Source organism: Camellia sinensis, chromosome 2 (assembly GCF_055761805.1).
Source record: "Camellia sinensis isolate YWXY chromosome 2, ASM5576180v1, whole genome shotgun sequence".
Classification (NCBI taxonomy): domain Eukaryota; kingdom Viridiplantae; phylum Streptophyta; class Magnoliopsida; order Ericales; family Theaceae; genus Camellia; species Camellia sinensis.
The window spans coordinates 221,535,186-221,557,729 of NC_138962.1; the positions used below are offsets into that span (position 1 = coordinate 221,535,186).

A 22,544-nucleotide genomic window follows, 5' to 3' on the forward strand; every position below is an offset into this window, starting at 1 on the left:
GTTTTTATTTTTTGATTACCATTAATTTTTGATTTGTAAAAAGAATACTAAAGAGGCCTATTAACTTTTTGTAGTGTCATTAGTCAATAAAAAATTACAAATGACAAGTATAAATATTTTCATTCCTCTTATTAATTTAATTATGTAATACTATGACGATATTATCACAAAAAATCACCATTATCCCAACAAGAGATTGAGATTATGAAATTGGAATAAGGGCGTGGGTCAATCATATCCCCTATGTTTTAGAGTTTGAAAGCTAGTCATAAGTGTGGGACACATAATCCTTTAGTTGGTATATTGTGGAGTTTTTGTACAAAATAAATCACAACTATTTTTGATGCTTTCCCCATCAACATTTGATGCATTTTTTTTGGTGATTGTATTCCCCCCTTTTTGCTTAAATAAAATTATTTTGTCAATAATTTTTTTTTTTAATAATTTGATATTTTTGCCTACTTGTTGAATTCCAATTAAAATTAAGACAATTTTATATGAACTGATCTAAAAAAATTATCTATATCTAAAAATTTTGGACTTAAAACATTCAAAGGAACACATTCTAATACCGAGGCCAACCCTTTAGAAGTTAAATTATACCTTCATATTTTCAAAAAATTGTGAATGAAAATTTTGACTATGTGGTACCTATGACATTATCAATTGAGTCTTAAAAGCTCATATATGCATGCATGGCAAGGTTTGCTTTGGTGATAACGTCACATATACGTGGAGCACGTTTGCCTTCACCAATGGGCAGTTGAACTGAATTAGGTGAGTTGTAGTTGGCCTTAACAATTGAGTACAAGCTTTTGTCATTCTCATCAGAACACTCACTCTCTCTCTTTTCTAGTAGGTCTGTCCACCCTCTTTTCACCTTCCAAGACCCATATCTATAAAGACACAACCCTAATGAACATTCTCATTTTCCTCTGATCTCTCATTCTCATTGTTTGTTCCCACCTCATGGATCAAAAACAAGCCCTACAAGGCCCACAACCACCACCACCACCACCCAACAACAACCCATCTTACCTCTTCACTCCTTTACTCTCACCCACCTCTCTCCACCACCCTCCTCCACTTCTCCACCCAAACCCAACTCCCCAACCACCCCATCTCCTCCATGACATTGACTGGGTCAGCCTTCTCTCTGGTGGGCTCGGCGACATGAGACCGATACTTGAAAGTGCTGCTTCTATAGCATCAACATCTCAGAGTGTAGGTAATGAAGGGATTAAGGAGGATAGAAGGAGAGGGAGCAGGGGAAAGAAAGCGGCTCGACCTCGGTTCGCGTTCCAGACTAGGAGTGAAGATGATATACTGGATGATGGATATCGTTGGAGAAAATATGGACAGAAATCTGTGAAGAATAATACTCATCCAAGGTGTGTTTGGAATATATATATCTACAATCTACACATATTTCATGCATATAAATCATGTATCGATATCTATATTTTTATATAACTAGAGATTTTGGGTGTCAAAAAAATATTTCATGCATACAAATCATGTATCGATATCTATATTTTTATATAACTAGAGATTTTGGGTGAAATTTTTTGACACGTAATGTTAAAATTTCGCAATAACATAGGAAAAAAAGACAAATTATCGACATCTCCTTAAAGTTTAGTTAAATTTTAGATTCCTCTAATATTTCAGAAATTACATCCAGTCCTCCGAGATTTATATTCGCATAAAAATTTAATCCCTCTCATTAACTAAACGTTAAGAATTATTAGCTATCACCAAAATATAAATTGATGGACGATATTACCCCTGCTAAAATCCCTTTAATAAATCAACAAAATTTACAAAAGAATTACGTTAGATGGAAAAAAAAATTAAGTTTTTTGAACCATGTTTGATATGTTGTTTAGAAAAAAATTGCAGAATTTAAAAATAAAAATAAAACTAATTTAATAAAAATAAATATGAAAAAATATATTTAATTAGTAAAAATTATTTCTAACCACTCAAAAGATAAAATTATATAAAAATAATAATAATTTTTTATTTTTTTATTTCTTAACCAAATTAATTTTTAATTTTTAAAAAAAAATTTAAAAAATCAAACCAAACATATTCTAAGAATTTTTTGACAAATCCTTTTTTTTTGTGTTTTTAACTTATGTAATTATTTTTTAATTTTATGATATTTTCACTATCTGATAGTACAACATATAAGAGTTTTAGAGGCTATTTTTTTTTTTTAATCTTTAAAAGTGAAAATTTTGTTGCAAAAGACATTTATGGACTAATTTCTATCGTTGTGAGGATAGTCGCTAAAAGGTCATCCTGAAAAGTCAAAGATAAGGCTTTTAGCGATAAAATTTTGAAAATGTCAATAATAAATATACTTTTAGGGAAAAAAATAATTTGGTCTCAAAATGATTTATTTTTTGAAATAAAAAATTTGATACAAAAAAGATAATAATTGATCACTAATGTTCAATTTTCGTTGTTAAAAACATAATGACGATACTTTTCACAACAAAAATATTTGGCCTCCTAAAAATAATTTTGTCCCTAAATTCTGGTCTGTAAAACCTTAATTTTTTATAATGTGTTTTTCTATTTTAATTTTGTATTTAATCACTTATTTAAAAATAATAATTTAGCTAAACCTCAGGGGAAAATATTTAATTTAGCTAAATTTCAGGGAGAAATATGTAATTTAGCTAAACCTTAAGGGGGTGTAGGTAATTTGCCCTTATTTGTCAAAAGGACATTTTAGTCAATTTATAAAATCCGTTAACGGTATTAATTGTAATGGGACAGAATATAATTTTTAAAATCTCAAGAGACAACATGTAATTTCATTAAATTTCAAGGGCGATTTAGGTAATTTGCTAAAAACAATGAAAGTATAAAGTTAGTGCCGAGAAAATTCAAATACAAACCTCAGATGATTGGACATCAAGACAATATGATTCTCTCTATTTTTTTTTTTATATACTTTTTATAAAAAAAATTTCATTGGCAAAATAAAATTAGATTGATGAATTAAACGGTACAAGCACAACAACAAAATTACATCATTAAAAAGGGTCTAGAATAGGAACATCATCCGTTAAGAAACACAACAGTGAGCAAAACTAGATGGTGAGAGAACTGGTTTACGTAGTGTGGAAAACTGAATTATTTTTGGGCTGTTTTTGTCTTTCAATTTTTTTTTTCTAAACAATTATTGATTAAAATAGTTTAAATAATTATAAAAGTATGTTTTTATTTGGATAATTATTGTATAAGAAGTAGTATTACACAGAGGAAATGTCTAAGTGCCTAGAATTGGGTACCAGAAAATTAACGTAGAAATTAAATGGAAGACTGAAATAAAATTGATGTTGTAATGCCCCGAAATAAAAGTAACAAACCCACAAAGACAATAAGTAAATAACAACGCGAATCAGAGTGCGATATTCTTCTATTACATAAGATTGGTGACACATGCGATATATATTTATAAATAATACATCCTGAATCTATAACATGTGTTACCAAGCAGTAAGAAGAAAATGAAGTTAAACAAATAATCATATGCCCTAAAAGCATACATCTTTTTAAGTCAAGGTTTGGTTACAACAAAAGTAAATCTAAGGCTCAATACAAGTAAAACCCTCAACTTGTACAAGGAAGAATACAAAAATAAACAACTGAGCCTTCAGCTCCATAGTCGTCCTAAGCTAAGTCCTTGGTAGAGGTATATCATCAGTATTTGAAAATGATTTTCTCAAATAGGGTGAGTCAAAGCCTAGTAGAAACAATTTAACATAATATATGAATCTTAACAAAGATGTAAGTGTAATATGCACATACAATGCCCATGATAAAATCATTTATAACTCTTTTGTAAACTCATACTGTGTCGAACTTATATCTTGATCCATTTTATTTCAATTCAAGAGTCATTTTCATTTTATTCAGGCAATTAAACTGAGGATACAACTCAGTGAGTCTCCAAACCAATATAGCCAGCATACAAAACACCTATATTTTCCATTTTGTGGATATTTTGTCTGTGGGAATCGGCATCCATGTATACTCATGATTTTTGGGACTTTCACCATAGACACTTCGGCTAACTTAATTCAATGAAGTACATCTCATTTTTTCTCCCAAACATGGAGTATATCTCATTTCTTCTCCCAAACATCATATATTTACAATGTATTAAAGGCGTGACAATGTTCAATGCAAATGGATGAGAAGATTAGTTTCAATTCACCTAATTCTCATGCAATTTCTACAACAATCATAGTTATCCTCCACCGATAGCTCAAAACAGCTATTTCTAAACAGATATACAATCTCCAAGACAGATAAATTATTCATATTTCAAAGTGTGAGCAGTAATTACATAACCAACTCCACCACCCATATCATCATCCATCCAATTTCACAATTTCAATACCAATTCCATTTTATTTATACAAAATCAATATTTGAGACATTTTAGAGTAAACTCCCATTTCTTCTAAAACCCAACCCAAGTATGAAAATTAATCAGCTTGCTTGGTTTCTCTTTTCAGAAAATACTTTTCAGAAAATTCTACTTTCTTATTTTTTGTGTTTTTTTATTTTTACTGAATTTTTTTAATATTTTAAGCAATTTTTTTTACTTTTTAGACACACCTAACATAAATACACTTAAAAAGTAAAAAAATTGTAAAAAAAATCTTTTAAAAATTCACTAAATACCAAAAATACAAAAAAAATATAAGAATTCAGTACATTTTTTGTATTTCTGTGTATTTATTAATTTTTTAAAATATTTTTTCACAAATTTTTTACTTTTTAGATACATCTAACTAAGGTGCATCTAAAAAAGTAAAAAAAATGTTTAAAATTAAAAAAAAATTCACTAAAAACAAAAGAATACGAAAACCAAAAAATTCAATTTTCAAAAAACTTAATTCAGAAAACTCAAACCAAACACACTGAATAATTTTATTACAACACAACCTCATATTCACTCCTATATCTATTTCCAATAAACATCTCTTTTGATTTTAAACCAAAACCCCAGGTTTGTTCAAAATCTCCCGAAATCACAATATTGTTTATACAAAACAAATAGCTAAGTTAAAAACCATAGAAGAGTGTAGAAAATCTCTATCTCAAGTTTAAAAGATGAGAGAGAGAATAGAGACATTTCAAAAATGTCGAAACCTAACTTTATTCAGATGAAAATGTAGCCCTTGAGATGCTCTACCTTTTTAATAAAGGCACACGACTAGAGAAACCACTAGATCTAAGTGAAAATGTAGAGAGAGAGTGAGTTTTAGAGAGAGGAACTATATATCTAGGGTTTAGAAAAGTTTTAGAGAGAGAGATAGAGAGATGAAAAAGTGACTAAAAAGTGACTTTTAGGAACTGATATATGCATAGTCTGCTCGAGCATAAGAATGAACGCTCGAGCGTTAAGACACAAAAAGTTTCTCCGCTCGAGCGCCAAGACATAATAAAAAGGACATCACCGCTCAAGTGTAGGAAAAGACGCTCGAGCGTAAAATACACACTCATGATAGTTTTGTAGACAGCAGACCAACACTCGATAGCAAGAAGGGTCACTCGAGCTGAGGATGCTCGAGCGCAGAAAAGCGATGCTCGAGCGTAGAATACACTCTCCCAGTAGTTTTGCAGACCAAAAGCAGTGAGAGTTCACAAAGCCCGCTCGAGCACAAGAAGTGCTGCTCGAGCAGAGAAGTAAAATTCTGGACAACAAGGGTTTGAAAACCAAGCTACCAAACTGTTCTAAACGCAACCAAAACAACCCAGTAACCAAACTTAATGAGGTATAAAGGAAATAAGACGAGAACAACAATACGAAACCATGAAACCTAGGTCGTTCCCGAAATTTCAAATCAAGTTTTAAAAACTATGTTTAAACCAATTACAATAATGATAATTAATTAATTCTATTATCATGATCCATTCTTATCAACTCGGTACGCATATTCCAACATTGAAAGTACAATTCACATTTTTTTTTTCAAAACATATACAATGTTTATATTAAACCCGTGTTTCCAAAGCATATATAACATATACAATGTTTTCATATTTTCATTAACATAACATAATCTCAATACATATTCAAACATCAACAAATAAGTCTAGATACTTCCCACGGACTTCCAAATCACATTCCCAAGTTGCTTCCTCAACTTCATGATGTCGCCACAATACTTAAACTAAAGGAGTTGTCTTACCTCGCAAGACTTGGTCTCGAGTATCCAAGACTTTCACCTGCCTCTTCTCATACGAGGCATCCTCATCTACTTATAAGTCGGTCTAATCCAACATGTGCGATAGATCTGGCTCATACTTCCGAAGCATACAAATATGGAACACATCATGAACCCTAGAAAGCTATGGCGGCAAGGCCAAGCGATAGGCTACCTTTCCAATTGGCTCTAGGATCTCAAAAGGTCCAATAAATCTAGGGGACAACTTCCTACTCTTCCCAAATCTCATCAAACCTTACCTATGTGAGATTTTCAAGAAGACATGATTACCTCAAAAGATAAAGGTCTCCTCCTATGGTTGGCATAACTCTTCTGACAACTTTGGGCCATAACCAACTTTTTACGGATAAGTGCAACTTTCTCCATCGTTTTCCGGACTAACTCTGGACCCAACATCGGTGCATTACCCACCTTGGTCCAATATACAAGAGATCTACACGGTTGGCCGTACAAGGCCTAAAAGAGTGCCATGCCAATACCTAATTGGAAGCTATTGTTATAGGTAAACTCCACTGAGGGCAAATGCCTCTCCCACAACCCTTTAAAGTCAAGAATACAATCCCGAAGTATATCCTCAAGAATATGAATACTACGCTCGGACTACCCGTCAATCTAAGGATGGTATGCAGTGCTAAAGGTCAATCTCGTGCCCAAGACATTTAGATACTTTGCCATAATCAAGCCGTAAAATGCAGATCTCTATCCGAAACAATCGTCACTAGAACCCCGTGCAATCATATTATGTCCCTAATGTAAAGGTCGGCAGTATAGTTTACCGAGTCACTCACGCGCATAGGTATAAAGTACGCCGACTCGGTCAACTACTACCCAAATCGCATCACTACCCCGTTGAGTCCAAGGAAGACCCACAACAAAGTTCATTGTGACATGCTCCCACTTCTACTCAGTTATAGGCAAGGGTTGTAACAAACCCGCCGATCTCTGATGTTCAGCCTTCACTTGTTAACAAGTAAGACACTTCGATATAAACACGGCCACATCCTTCTTCATTCCCCTCTACAAAAACTGGCAATTAAGGTCGTGATACATCTTTGTGCCTCTCGAATGCACCGTAAGACGTGAGTGGTGAAACTCTCGGAACACTTCCTTTCTACACGACTTCGGCACAAAAAGACGGTTACGGTATTTAACATTTGAATCGGGGATACATATTCAAGCCTTTCTCCACCTTTCCACCAGAGATTTTATCCTGGACGGTTTCTACCTCAACATCACTCTTTTATGCTTCCATCACTCGGTTCGCAAGTGTAAGTTGTGCAATTACCGAAAACAAGGTTGCAGACTCAACGAACTCGCTAATATATAAGTCAAATTCACGCATAGCACCCAACATCTCCCATTCTCGAATGGCAATACTAGCTACACTGCTAATGGATTTTCTACTCAAGACATCAGCCACAACATTGGCCTTCCCCAGATGATAATGTAACTCAAAATCATAATCTTTTATAAATTCCATCCACCTCATCTACTTCAGATACAAGTCCTTTTGTGTAAACAAATACTTTAAACTCTTATGATTAGAAAATACCTCAAACTTCTCACCGTACGAATAATGCCTCCAAATCTTCAAGTCAAAGCTCATCGCCACTAGCTTTAGGTCATGAGTAGGGTAGTTCTTCTCATGTGTTTTCAATTGCCGCGAGCCATAAGCTACTACTTTCCCCTCTTGCATCAATACATAACCCAAACCTTTCCGTGAGGTATCACAGTACACCGAATAGCCTAAACCCTTCTTCGGAATAATCAATACTGGAGTAGTGATAAGTCTAACCTTAAGCACTTGGAACAACTTCTCACAAGTCTCACTCCACACAAACTTAGCTTATTCCCTTGTCAATCTAGTCAATGGTGAGGCTGATCTAGAGAAATCCATCACGAATCAACGGTAATACCCGGCCAATCCCAAGAAACTACGGATCTCAAAAATATTCTTAGGTTGTTTCCAATTTTGCACTGCCTCTATCTTGGATGAATCTACAGTCACCCATTCTTCAGATATCACATGGCCTAGGAACTTTACTTCTTTCAACTAGAATTCACACTTCCCGAACTTAGCATGTAGTTTATGGGCTCTAAGTAACGCAAGTACTACCCGCAAGTATCCCTCATGTTCTTCCTTAAAGAGTAAGTAAATCAAGATGTCATCAATAAAGACGACCACAAAACGGTCTAAGAACTCATTGAAGATCCAATTTATCAATTCCATAAACATGGCTAGTGCATTGGTTAGCCTAAAGGGCATCACTCGAAACTCATAATGGCCATATCGCGTATGGAATGTCGTCTTCTAGATATCCTCCTCCCTCACTCTTAACTGGAGATAACCCGATCTCAGCTCTATCTTAGAAAAGCAACAAGACCTCTTCAATTGATCAAACAAATCATCTATACGGGGCATTAGGTACTTATTCTTAACAGTAACTTGGTTCAACTTTCGATAATCGATACAAAGTTATAACGCACCATCATTCTTTTTGGCAAAGAGAGTCGGTGCTCCCCAAGGCGAAGTACTAGGGTGGATAAAACCCTTATCTAGTAGCTCTTAGAGTTGAATCTTCAACTCACTCAACTTGGCAGGTGCAAATCTATATGGTGCCATAGAAATCGGTGCCGTACCAGACACTAAATCAATTGAGAACTCAATCTCCCAGTGAAGCGGTAAACTGATAAGATCCTCGGGAAAAAATGTTCGGGTACTCGCAAACTACCCTTGGTAACTCAACTCGGACTTCATCATACTCATTACTTAAGAAGTTGGCAAGAAGACAACTAAGTTCGCTCTGCCCATGCGGATCATACACCGGTGATAAGACTTTATTAACTAGGTCTCCCAAGAAATAAAAGCAATCATCGCTCATGGCACATACAATAACCTTTTGACTGTAGCAATCTATGACAGTCTGATATGATAACAACCAATCCATATCCAAAATAGCATCAAAACTAGACATGTCAATCAATACAAATGCAAAAGGAAGTCGGCGATCGACAACCTTTATGTCATAACCTCGACACCCCTGCTCCAAAACAATCCCACCACCAATAGGTGATTTTATATTGAGAAGAAATGCTAACCGAGCCAACTCTAACCCCAAAGCTGATACAAGATAAATGAATGGGATGCATTCGTATCAATCAACATATTAGCAATGGAATTGCATAACAAGAAAGTACCTCTCACTACCGAAGGCGCTGGTACTAGGTCTGGCGCGGTAACAGCATACACGCGCCCTGAAGGTCTCTGCTCTACCTACTCACCCTTCGAAGCATAAGCCTGATGCATTGACTGAGCCGAAGAGGCTCTTTGATTGGCCCTCGAGACCTGAACTGACTGTACAGGCTGGTGACTTTGTGTTTGCCTCGAACCAGACGCACTAGGTGTGCTATCCAACTGTGTGCAAAATCTCTTCATGTGTCCCGCCTTCCCACACTAATAACAAGCAAGCGGCTGCCCTCTCCCCTGGCTCTGCTCTGAAAACAAGCCCAAGACGATGCAGACCGTTGTCCTCTTTTTCCTCGGCAGACAAGCTAGAGACTTGTGGCCTAACTGGCCACACTTAAAACAAGTGACATCTCCCTGGCCACCTCTCTCAGAACTTAAACTCGGTACTAGAAAAGTGGACCTCGCTTGAGCTCCCTGGGATTGCTGTGGGTTAGAACCCCTCTGCCTCTTGCTGTACCCTTGAACATCCTGACTGCTTTTGAAGCCTCTCATTCGTTCCTTCTCCATCTATATTACGATCTCAAGATGAGCTGCCGCTTCTACAAGGCACCCATAATCTCTAATCATGGACCCGACCACTTTGAACGTGAGCCCGGTCCGTAGCCTTTTCTCGAACTCTAAACAATAGTGCTCCTCAGTCGCTACGAGTTTCGGTGCAAACCTCGACAAGCTAGTAAACGTGGCCTTAAACTTAGCCACCGGAGTATTCAACTGCACAAGCTTGGAGAACTGATCTCTCAACTTCTCCCTAACTTTGAACGACAAGTACTTATCTTGGAAAGCGTTGATAAAAGCCTCTCAAGTCACTCCAATACGCTATCATGCATACTTCCACCATTGACCTCCATTTCTCTTCAGCTGGAAGGATGCAAGGTTACCCTCAAACCTCTGTCTTCAATGTCGAGCATCTTAAACGTCTTCACCATCTACTTTAATCACTCATCCACCTTCAATGGCTCCTTGGGATCACCAAAAAACTCGTCTGGATTCGACCGGAAAAACTCTTGTTTCAAGAATGACGGCCCTGCCTCAGCCACTTGGGCCTGGACTTGACTCTTAGCCCTGAGAATGTCCATAGATTCCCGCTATGCTCTGACCATTTCGCGGGCTAAGGCGCCCATAGCCTGATGACCAACTGGTTCGGCCACATTGGCCTGACCAACCTCTTCTTCTTGCGTCGGAATCTTATTCGGTAAAGGCACCTCATGCCTTCTAGGCCTACCACGACCACGTCCACATCCTGACATCCTAATAAAAGGTAACAAAAGAGATTAGCATATTTACAAATGTGCCGAAGCTAAATCACTCGCATCCTAATGCGGTAGATAACAATAATTCATTCCATGTAAGCACGTAGTCACATACACACATATGGATTTCCTTCTTAGATAATAACCGTCTTATGGTGTTGCTAGAGTTCCAATTAGAAACAGCAGTGATCAAGTGTTCTTCTAACAAGACTCCTAAAAACCCGTAGACCCAATCAATATCTTAGGAATCAAATCCCATACCCATATAGTCACCTAAGTATGTTGTCACCTAAGTATACTGTACATACCAATGTCCTTATCAAGTGAGATAAACCCATTGTGGTAATAACCACTTTCTTAGTATGTACACTCTGATACCAAGTTGTAACGCTCTGAAATCAAAGTAATAAACCCACCAAGACAATAAGTAAATAATAGTGCGAGTTAGAATGCAATATTCTTTTATTACATGAGATTCGGTTGTACAAAAAGGTGACACATGCGATATACATTTATAAATAATACATCCTGAATTTATAGTATGTGTTACCAAGCAGTAAGAAGAAAATGAAGTTAAACAGATAATTTTATGCCCTAAAGGCTTACATCTTTCCAAGTCAAGGCTTAGTTACAACAAAAACGAGTCTAAAGCTCAATACAAATAAAGCCCTCGGCTTGTACAAAGAAGAATACAAAAATAAACAACTAAGCCTTCAGCTCCACAGTCCTTTCAAACTAAGTCCTTGGTGGAGGCATATCACTAATACTTGAAAATGGTTTTCCCAAATAGGGTGAGCCAAAGCCCAGAAGAAACAATCTAACAAAATATATGAATCTTAATAAAGATATAAGTGTAATATGCACATACAATACCCGTGATAAAATCATTTATAACTCTTTTGTAAACTCATACTATGTCGAACTTATATCTCGATCCATTTTATCTCAATTCAATAGTCATTTCCATTTTATTCAAATAACCAAACTGAGGATACAACTCAGTGGCTCTCTAACCAATAAAGCCATCATACAAAACACTTCTATTTGCCATTTTACGGATATTTCGTCCGTGGGAATCAGTACCCATGTATATTCGTGATTTTCGGGATTTTCATCCTGGACACTTTAGCCAACTTAATTTAATGGAGAACATCTCCTTTCTTCTCCCAAACATAGAGTACACCATATTTCTTCTCCCAAACATCATACATTCACAATGTATTAAAGGTGTGACAACGTTTAATGCAAATAGATGAGAAGATTAGTTTCAATTCACCTAATTCTCAAGTAATTTTTACAATAATCATAGCTATCCTCCACCGATAGCCCAAAACAGATATTTCTAAATAGATATATAATCTCTGAGACATCTAAATTATCCATATTTCAGAGTGTGAGTGGTAATTACATAACCAACTCTACCATCCATATCATCATCCACCCAATTTTACATTTTCAATACTAATTCCATTTTATTTATACAAAATTAATATTTGAGACATTTTAGAGCAAACATCCATTCCTTCCAAAAACTCAGCCCAAGTATCAAAATTAACAATTTTATTACAATACAACTTCATATTCACTCCCATAACTATTTCCAATACATCTCTTTATAAACCCTTATTTTGATTTTAAATCAAAACCATAGGTTTGTTCAAATTCACCCGAAATCACAATATTATTTATACAAAACAAATAACTAAGTTAAAAACCATAGAAGAGTGTAGAAAATTCTTAGCTTAAGTTTAGAAAACGAGAGAGAGAATAAAGACACTTCAAAAAATGCCAAAACCCAACTCTATTCGAATGAAAACGTAGCCCTTGAGATGCTCTACCTTTTTAATAAAGGCACATGGGTAGAGAAACCACTAGATCTAGGTGAAAATGTAGAGAGAGGGTGAGTTTTAGAAAGAGAAACTTTAGATCTAGGGTTTAGAAAAGTTTTAGAGAGAGAGAGAGAGAGATCTGAAAAAGTGACTTTTACGAACTGATATATGCATAGTCCGCTCGAGCACAAGAAGGGATGCTTGAGCGTCCAGACACAAAAATTTGCTCACCTCGAGGGCAAAAAATAATGCTCGAGCACCAAGACACAATAAAAAGGACGTCACTGCTAGAGCGTAGGAAGAGACGCTTGAGCGTAAAATACACATTCCCAGTAGTTTTGCAGACAATAGACCAACGCTCAATCGCAAGAAAGGTCGCTCGAGCTGAGGATGCTCGAGCGCAGAAAGTGACGCTTGAGCGTAGAATACAGTCTCCCTATAGTTTTGTAGACCTACAAAAGTACTGAAAGTTCACAAAGCCTCGCTCAAGCGCAAGAAATGTTGCTCGAGTGGAGGAGTAAAATTCTAGAAAACAAGGGTTTAAAAACCAAGCTACCAACTTGTTCCAAACGCAACCAAAACAACCCAAAAACCAAACTCAATGAGGTATAAAGGAAATAAGACAAGAATAACAATATGAAACCATGAAATCTGAGTCCAGAATACAAAATGGGTCGGGTCTAAATCAGAATCGCTATAGATGTATTGTGAAATCCATGTATAAATTAGATCTGGGCAAGATAAATTTAGCTGTGGATATTTCCATGGTTTGAATGGGCTTCAACAAGGAGTACATGCATGAAAAAATTTCTTCCTTTATCAATTTATCTAATTTATAACAAATCAAATATAAGACTCCATGATCTTGCATAAAGTTATTTAGAAAATTGTAGATTTTAATCAATTTCTTCTCGAAACCAAGGGTTGACCTAGTGAATGAGAACCATTTTTACCAATTCAAACCTTATCGTTGCAAGAATAGCTTTTCTTCACCTATTTGGTGTAAAAAAAGATAAAAGGTTTCTTAAATGGTTGGTTTATAAGTTAATTAAAGCTACAAAGGATTTTAGGTATAATTTTCATGATAATTGTTGTTCACTATGAATGATTTCATTCAAGATGTTGTACTTTATATTACAATGGCTTGCAACTCAAATGAAATTTAAGGGACATTCAAAGAGGCCACTAGATATGAATTCAATTATACAGAGTCATCCAAAAAAATAATTACACATTTCAAATTCAGAGTACTTCTATATGTTTTTTTTTTTTTTTTTTTTTTTTTTTTGAATTCATAGCATTTAGAGACGAAATCAGGATGATCAGAGGGGTCAAAAGAAAAAATAATTTTTTTTTTCATTATACACACACATTTGTGTACAATATGATATATAAATTATATATACATAGAATGTTTTTTTAAATACCATAGAAATAATTTCTAATAGGATGAAGAAGTTTTTTTTTGATGTAAAATAGAAAAAGAATACAAGATGAGAGAATAATGAGATATATTTGTTATACTGGAGGCCATTTTATATATAAAATGATATGATATATATATATATATTTAAAGTTCTATGACAAATAATATTTTTCACAAAAACAGGAGCCATGACCTCTCATAATTTTCTCATAGTTTCGTACCTAATAGCATTGTTGTTATTAAATAAATACTATCGATTATTATCCTCACTTGCAAGAAAGTAAAAAAATTAGTTCTTGCCCTACATATATTGTGTTTTGGAGCAACTTTTAACTAACCATCCATCTTTCTCTACTCTTCTTTTTCACCAAATTAACATGGACAAAAGGAGCTACTATAGGTGCACACATCATACTTGCAATGTAAAGAAACAAATACAGAGGCTCTCGAAGGACACCGGCATCGTTGTCACAACATACGAGGGAATCCATAACCATCCCTGTGCCAAGCTCATGGAAACTCTCAGTCCTCTTCTCAAGCAGATGCAGTTCCTCTCTCAGTTTTGAGTCCAACAACCCAGCTTTCATAAATAAAGCCACCCATTTGACAGATACAAATACAATTTGTCTACTTGCACAGAAATCGATTACAGAATTGGATTCCTAAACTTTTTTTCTTTTCAGTTATCATAGTGGATGGATCATATAACTAATACAAGCCACTTGATGCACTTGATGTAAATGGACAAACATTATCATATAGGAGTTTGCTAACTAAACTCAATATTGATGTGGCATTACATACAGTACTAGTTAATCAACTTATTGTCCAAGAGAATTGTCTAACTTTATGTAATTTGTACAAGAAATATTAATAATAATATTAGGATTAATTACACTCATAGTTCCCCATCTGTTAGGGAAAATATATGATTCCCCACAAGTAAATCAATCAATGAGAATAAAAATTAATGCGGAAAAATTAAATCAAAGGCAACACAAGAATTTTTACGTGGTTCCCTCAATGTGAGGTACGTCTATGCGATCGAAATTCGATTCCACTATCAACCAAAAAGTTTTCGAACGATTACAAACGAGACGTGAATGGTCTCACAAAATCACACTTAGGTGAATTCCAAATAATCACAAATAAACATGAGGAAAGACCTTACCAAATAGATGAACAAAAATCTTCAGAACCAGAGTTGAAGAAGACCCAAAATAACGAACCAAATTAGTCACACAATGACTGCCGAAAATAAACCCATAGAATTAAATTCCACCAAGCTTTGAATTCACCAATTGAATTGCCTAGCCAGCACAATTCCCTCACAGAAGAATTCACTGCTGCCGCTGCACCTTGATTAGGAAAAACAATACCAAATATATATATTATGAATCTAGGGTTTTTTTTTTATCAAAACCTTAGTTGTTTCCAAACTGAATTAGGCCTCCACAAATTAGATATAATATATTAAAATATATTATACTCAAACCAAACCAAATTAAAGTTCTTTTAACAAACCTATTGGGTTCCAAACTCCACTAAGGAGGTATACCCAACAATTCTTGCCCTACCGACTTAGGTGGAGATATCAACTATACCCGCCAAAGTTCAACACTTCAAATGTTTGTCCCTCGATAAAGTATTAGTCAACATATCTGAAATATTATCATCTGTGTGAACCTTTTCGAGTTGTAACAATTTCGAATCTAACACATCACGAATCCAATGGTATCTCACATCAATATGTTTCGATCTCGAATGAAAAGTAGAATTTTTACTCAAGTGAATAGCACTTTGACTATCACAATAAAGCACATACTTTTTTTGATTCAAACCCAACTCTTGCAAAAAAAATTTCAACCATAACTCTTCTTTGCAAACTTCCATAATGGCAATAAATTCAGCTTCGGTAGTTGAGAGAGCAACACATTTTTGTAATTTAGACTGCCATGCCACAGCTTCCCTTGCAAATGTCATCAAATACCTCAGAGTAGATTTCTTAGAATCAACATCACCGGCCATGTCAGAATCCGTGAACCCATCAAGCATCGGCTTACCATCCCCAAAACACAAACACACCTTCAAAGTCCCTTGAAGATACCTTAAAATTCATTTTACCGCTGCCCAATGTTCTTTACCCAGATTAGAGAGAAACCGACTCACCACACCAATGGCGTGAGTAATATCGGGCCTTGTACAAACCATGACGTACATCAAAGAATTAACTGCTGAAGCATAAAGAACTTTCAACATCTCTTCTTTGTCTTTGTCACTTGTAGGACATTGATTCGAACTAAGCTTGAAGTGACCTGCAAGTGGACAACCAACCGGCTTTGCTTTATTCATGTTGAACGTCTCAAGAACTTTCTCAATGTAGCTTTCTTGAGACAACCAAATCAGCCACTCTTTGCGATCACGAACAATTTTCATACCAAGTATTTGCTTTGCCGGCCCCAAATCTTTCATAGCAAAAGACTTGCTCAACTCCAATTTCAACCTGTTAATCATGGTAGAATCTTGACCCACAATTAACATGTCATCAACATAAAGCAAAAGAATAATAAATTTTCCATTTAGGAAATTTTTCACAAACACACAATGGTTCGAAGTGGTTTTAGAAAAACCATTATTCATCATGAAAGAGTCAAATTTTTGTACCATTGCCGCGGGGCTTGCTTGAGGCTATACAAACTTTTCTTCAATTTGCAAACAAATTTCTCTTTCCCTTTCTCCATAAAACCTTTCGGTTGCTCCATGTAAATTTCTTCTTCAAGGTCACCATGAAGAAATGCGGTCTTCACATCAAGTTGTTCAACTTCAAGGTTCATACTTGCAGCCATGCCAAGTACAACCCGAATAGAAGACATCTTCACAACTGGTGAAAAAATCTCATCAAAGTCAATACATTTCTTTTGCCCAAAGCCTTTCACAACAAGACGTGCTTTGTACCTCAGATTCTTATTATCATTCTTCAATTTAAAGATCCACTTATTTTTCAAAATTTTCCTCCCCTTAGGCAACTTCACTAAATTATAGGTGTGATTTTCAAGTAAGGAATTCATCTCCTCTTTCATGGCCTTTTTTCAATCACCTCTCTTTGCATGCTCAATTGCTTTTTGGTAGCTCTCGGGCTCCCCTTGATCAGAAATCAACACAAATTCATCGGGAGGATACTTTTTCGAAGGTTGTCGGTCCCTTGTAGATTTCCTCAACTCAAGTTATGATGGCGGTTCTTGAGTTGGATGCTCTTCCTCAATTTCTGGCTCAACTTCATTAGGATAAGCACCATCCTCCACTTCTTCAATAGGTGGCTGCACATCTCCCCCATTTTCATCATCAACTGAAGATGAAGGAGATGGATCTATGTCAATGAGATCACTAGTTTTTGGCTCCGGTTGATCACCTTTGCCAAAGTCTTCAATTGTTTGGTCTTTAAGAAACACAACATCACGGCTTCGAATGACTTTCTTGTCGACCGAATCCCACAATCTATACCCGAATTCATCACGCCCATAACCAAGAAAAATACAGTGTCATGATTTACTATCAAGCTTGGACCTCTCATCCTTTGGAATGTGAACAAAAGCTCGGCAACCAAACACTCTCAAGTGCTCATAAGATACATCTTTACCAGTCCAAACTCTTTCTGGAATATCACCATTCAAAGGATAGGAATGAGACAAATTGATCACGTCAACCGCTGTCTTCATTGCCTCACCCCAAACGGATCTTGGCAATTTAGCTTGTGAAAGCAAACACCTTGTTATTTCCACAATGGTGTGGTTTATCCTCTCGGTAACCCCATTTTGTTGAGGAGTCTTCTTAACTGTCTTTTGGTGTCGAATACCTTGGCTGCGACAATATTTATCAAATGGCCCAATGTATTCACCACCATTGTCTGATCGGATGCACTTCAATTTCTGCCATGTTTCTCTTTCAACCATGGCCTAAAAATGCTTAAATACTTCTAGAACTTGATCTTTAGTTTTTAGTAGAAAAGCCCAAACTTTCTTTGAATAATCATCAATGAAAGTAACAAAATAAAGTGCACCACTATGTGTTCTAACTTTAAATGACCACAAACATCCGAATGAATCAACTCAAAAACATTTTCTTTTTTAGAAGCAACATTTTTCTGAAAAGAAACTCTATGTTGTTTACCCGCCAAACAATGAACACAAGTTTTAAGATGTGTACCTTTCAAATCGGGTAGAAGCTCTTTCTTGAACAAAACTTGTAGCCCCTTTTCACTCATATGGCCAAGCCGCTTGTGCCACAATTCGGTAGAAGCATCATCTTCAAGTGAATTAACAGCAGCACCTTTACAAAGTTTTCCTTGCATCGAGTAAAGTGTATGAGTCTTCTTGCACTTAGCCACCACCAAAGAACCCGTTATGAGCTTCCATATTCCATCACCAAATTTGTTATTGTAGCCTTCATCATCTAGCTTCCCAGTAGAGATCAAATTAAGGCGAATGTCGGGAACATGCCTAACATCTTTAAGCAACAACTTGCAGCCCAAATTTGTTTCCAAGCAAACATCACCCATGCCAATAACCTTGGACAAACCTTTATTACCCATTCGAACAGAACCATAATCTCCTTCGGTGTAGGTAGTGAAGAAATCAACTCGAGAAGTCACATGAAAAGAAGCACCGAAATCAATCACCCAATTGCTCTCTTGGCCCACAAAATTGATACAATCATCTTCACAAACAACCATGAGATCATTGGTAGTAACTGCCGTTGTGTCTTCTTGCTTTTTATCCACACTTTCTCATGGCAATAATAGCACTCAATGTCTTTCTTTGAAACTGAACCATCTTTTGATTTGTCACGGCTTTGATCACGGCTACGAGGAGTCTTACTCCTCCCCCTTGTTTTGCTTCGGCCTCTTACAACAAATGTTTTCGAATGAGAGGAACCTGCTGATTTTCTGTCATAAAGACTCTCTAATTTTTTTCATAAATCATGTGCCGAAGTTTCAGTAGTAATATGATGAACCACACTGTTATCAATTCATTGACGGATAACACCAACGGCTTTTCGATTAAGCCTCTTCCACTCATCATCTTTCATATCATCAGGTTTGCCACTATCACCCTTAATAGGTCCATACAAATCTTTACAAAATAATAGGTCCTCCATTTTAGTTATCCAAGTTACCCAATTGCTTCCATTGAAGCTAGACATACGACCCACATTCCCTCCATTGATTTACACAAATAAATAAACCCAAATAAACCGTAAGCTCTGATACCAGTTGTTAGGAAAAATATATGATTCCCTACAAGTAAATCAATCAATGAGAATAAAAATTAATGCGAAAAAATTAAATCAAAGGCAACACAAGAATTTTTACGCGGTTCCCTCAATGTGAGGTACGTCCATGGGATCGAAATCCGATTCCACTATCAATCAAAAAGTTTCTGAACGATTACAAATGAGACACGAATGGTCTCACAAAATCACCCTTAGGTGAATTCCAAATAATCATAATTAAACAAGAGGAAAGACCTTATTAAATAGATGAACCAAAATCTTCAAAACCAGAGTTGAACAAGACCCAAAATAACGAACCAAATTAGTCACACAATGACTGCCGGAAATAAACCCATAGAATTAAATTCCACCAAGCTTTGAATTCACCAATTGAATTGCCTAGCCAGCACAATTCCCTCACAGAAGAATTCACTGCTGCCGCTGCACCTTGATTGGGAAAAACAATACCAAATATATATATTGTGAATCTAGGATTTTTTTTATCAAAATCTTAGTTGTTTCCAAACTGAATTAGGTCTTCACAAATTAGACATAATATATTAAAATATATTATACTCAAACCAAACCAAATTAAAGTTTTTTTAACAAATCAATTGAGTTCCAAACTCAACTAAGGAGGTATACCAAACACCATCTTAGTTCCCAATTTTTCAATTGTTCCACTATAGTCCTCAAAATATGCAATTTGTTAACAAAAGTTCATGTGACTTGGGAAATAAGTCTACTCAATATTCCATCCATTTATCCTAAATTTTTATTTTAATAAAATTTTATTTTGAATACACCAAAAAGGTATCGAAGAAATTTGGAGGAAAAATAGAGAGTTCATTAAAGACAAAAAAAAAAAAAAAGTGCTGATTTTTTTTAAAATTAAAATTAGAATTTTTAGTGATTTTTACTTTTAATTTCTTCATATATTTTTTAATTTTTAAGTGCATCTAAAAAGTATTAAAAATTTTAAATTAAATGAAAAAAAGTACAAGTTAATTTTTGAAAACAAAATCAAATAAGACGAATTGGTTTTGTGCTGTTACATTTGAATTTTGGTTGTTGGTCATGAAACATGATGCTGCCATTATTTTATTTTATTTATTTTTGTCAAATTATTTCATTTAACAAATTGATGCAATGAATTGGACCCGTCTTCTCTTCGGTTGTTGATATGTTTAGAGGAGGTTTCACCACTAGATTACTTAGTCGATCACTTAAGACTTACTAAGAAAGTTTTTAAAAATTCATACTACTGCAAATGCTAAATAAAGCCTTATGCTGGTATTTGATATACATTCTTCAAAAATTTTGAACTGCTATTGAATATGTTTTTTCATGATTCAAAGTCTTTCTTGCTTGAATGGGTACCATTACCATGTCATTTGAAGGAATAAGATTCAAATATTTTTTTGTGGTTCTGTCTTCGATAAGTAACATGTCATGTTATGGAATGAGATTCATTTAGTCTAAAAAAAATTTTATTAGCAAAAAAACTTTATTGATAAAATAACATATATTTCATATGAAATTACATCAATAAAGAAGAGCAAGTGCAAAGAGCATCAAAGTAAACTACCCCAATCTCAACTAGGTTGGCACCAAGGAAGATACCCAATTATTTGCTAGCACTACCACACAGTTGGTGAGAAACCAACAACAAAGAAAACCACCAAAAAGCAGAACAACCAATCACCAAGCAACTACAGCAGCCTCCACTGATGCAAGGGAGAAAAGCAACATCCCAGATAACTCAAGTCCCACTCCTTATGCAGAATCTCACTTGCTAAAGATTATGAACTAAGTCAGTCACTGAGTAATTGAAGGATGGGCAAAAAGTTTTAACCCACAATGCAATCCTAACCTTAGTGGTTTTACACAGACCATCAAGTTCCACCTGTGCATTGTTGAAGATGTTATCATTTCTTTGCTTCCAAATTGACCATAGCACAGCTAGGGGGAGTGCTCTCCAGATCATCTTCTGCTGTTTTTTGAGTTTAAAACCAGTGCACCAGTTTAAAGGCTATTCATAGACTCAAGTATTACCCATTGTATAACCCACCAGTTTAAAATTCTAGACCAAATCTTCCAAGTAAAGGGGCAAAAAAGTAGCACATGGTTGACACTCTCCACCACCTCTTTACAAAAAATACAATTAACATCTACATCATCACTGAGAACTCCAATGCTTTGTAAATAGCTAGATGTCTTAATCTTTCCTTTCCAAGCTAACCAACCAAAGGACTGAACCTTGGGTGGAGAGGCATTGTTCAAAATGAAATCTGCTATTTTACTATTATCTACAAAACTCCATTCACACCACTTGATGTCTCTGCATCCCATCTTAATCTATCACTCCTTTCTTCTCTAAGGGCAGGTGCATTGAGTAATATCTCATACAACCTCCTCAATTCCTCCACCTCCTCAATTCATTATGTCTAGATGAGCTTTCTTGTGAAATGCTCTCTATATATAGTTATGATTCCATGCAAGATTCACACAAAGCAACCAAAAGAAGAAGTACTCAAACTTGTAATAATAAGGATAGAGGTGGGCTGAAGCCATGATTAAAAACTGAAAAGTCTCATATGACTTATTTTTACCTTTGTTGTAATAATGCAACTTGGGGAATAATAAATGCTACCTCTACCTCAAAAAGAAATTACACTAAAAAATAAGAGTTTAGATTCAACTTGAGAGTGTTTGGACTTAGTAAGTCTATTTTGGGGCCGATCTCAGTGATCCGAGCCGTTTAGTTTTTAGTACTTGTTGAGTAGAATATTTACACAAAAAATTAAGATGATTGGATATCGGTAACTATTTGTTTGAATCACATTTGTTTTAAAAATGAATAACTACTTTTGAAATTATAATTGTGGAGATACATTTTTAGAATACCAATACGTGGCCAAGGTGACGCCGACGTGTCAGCCGAGGTGCCACATGTCTTGATCATAACGCCGTGGTGATCTCGGCTAAGCCGAGGTTATCTCCGAAGATATCAGAATTTGAGATAAGCGGATAAGGGACAAGAGTCCTAGAATGAGGAGGGACTCAGCTTGGATAAGGATAAAACTCTTAGGGAGTTTATCTTTATTTCTTGGAAAGTCCAGGATAAGCATTGAGCAGAAGACCATTAAAGCTAGGCTTCTATGGGGGCTAGGATTGTGTTGGCTATAAAAAAGAGGCACCCCCATGGGTCTAAGGTACGCAATTTACACTCAGAACAGTGAGTTTAACAATTGATTATCTTTG

At 35.5% G+C, this 22,544-nt stretch overlaps 1 protein-coding gene across 1 annotated transcript; it reads left to right on the plus strand.

The window, feature by feature from the left end:
* The first annotated feature begins 894 nt into the window (after positions 1-894).
* LOC114308125 (putative WRKY transcription factor 43) lies at positions 895-14,795 on the plus strand. The gene is made up of 2 exons (XM_028253614.2): positions 895-1,391; positions 14,401-14,795. The coding sequence occupies exons 1-2, from the start codon at positions 970-972 to the stop codon at positions 14,576-14,578; spliced, it is 600 nt and encodes a 199-aa protein (XP_028109415.2). The 5' UTR covers positions 895-969; the 3' UTR covers positions 14,579-14,795.
* Positions 14,796-22,544: the final 7,749 nt, after the last annotated feature.

Coding starts and splice junctions, on each gene's coding strand:
- LOC114308125 (XM_028253614.2), top strand. CDS start 970: ATGGATCAAAAACAAGCCCTACAAGGCCCACAACCACCACCACCACCA. Junction 1,392..14,400: donor AAGAATAATACTCATCCAAG/GTGTGTTTGGAA, acceptor CATGGACAAAAG/GAGCTACTATAGGTGCACAC.